The 841-nt window shown below is 48.2% G+C and overlaps 1 protein-coding gene across 1 annotated transcript in view; it reads right to left on the bottom strand.

The window, feature by feature from the left end:
• Positions 1–212: 212 nt before the first annotated feature.
• LOC113205293 (zinc finger protein 26-like) overlaps positions 213–841 on the bottom strand; it is a 45,356-nt gene continuing 44,727 nt past the window's right edge. The window contains exon 5 of the mRNA XM_052273782.1: positions 213–839. Within this exon, the coding sequence (XP_052129742.1) occupies positions 213–839 (627 nt within the window). The remainder of the gene's footprint in view (positions 840–841) is intronic.

Raw genomic sequence — 841 nt, forward strand, 5'->3', positions numbered from 1 at the left:
CAAATGACTTTTCTCCAGTGTGGGTGCGGAGATGCTGTTTAAGTTCACTAGAGGTGGCAAATGTTTTGTTGCAAACGCTGCACTCAAATGGCTTTTCACCAGTGTGAGTGCGAAAATGCACTTTAAGATGCCCTGACCGGGCATATGTCTTGTTGCAGACACTGCACTCAAATGGCTTTTCTCCAGTGTGGGTGCGGAGATGCACTTTTAGATCACTGGAGGAGGAAACGGTTTTGTTGCAAACGCTGCACTCGTATGGCTTTTCTCCAGTGTGGGTGCGGAGATGCATATGTCTTGTTGCAGACACTGCACTCAAATGGCTTTTCTCCAGTGTGGGTGCGGAGATGCACTTTTAGATCACTGGAGGAGGAAACGGTTTTGTTGCAAACGCTGCACTCGTATGGCTTTTCTCCAGTGTGGGTGCGGAGATGCTGTTTAAGTTTACTAGAGGTGCCAAATGTTTTGTTGCAAACGCTGCACTCAAATGGCTTTCCTCCAGTGTGAGTGTAGAGATGCAGTTTAAGCTGACCAGGGGTGGCAAATGTTTTGTTGCACACGCTGCACTCAAATGGCTTTTCTCCAGTGTGAGTGCGGAAATGCACTTTAAGGTGCCATGACCGGGCGTATGTCTTGTTGCAAACACTGCACTCAAATGGTTTTTCAGCAGTGTGGGTACCGAGATGCTCTTTAAGGACACTGAAGGTGGAAAAGGTTTTGTTGCAAACGCTGCAAGCAAGTGGCTTCTTTCCAGTGTGGGTGCGGAGATGCACTTGAAGCCCCCCTGACTGGGAAAATGTTTTGTTGCAAATGATGCAAGCAAATGGCTTCTCTCCAGTGTGGG

Source organism: Frankliniella occidentalis, unplaced genomic scaffold (assembly GCF_000697945.3).
Source record: "Frankliniella occidentalis isolate FOCC.00 unplaced genomic scaffold, Focc_3.1 Scaffold300, whole genome shotgun sequence".
NCBI lineage: Eukaryota > Metazoa > Arthropoda > Insecta > Thysanoptera > Thripidae > Frankliniella > Frankliniella occidentalis.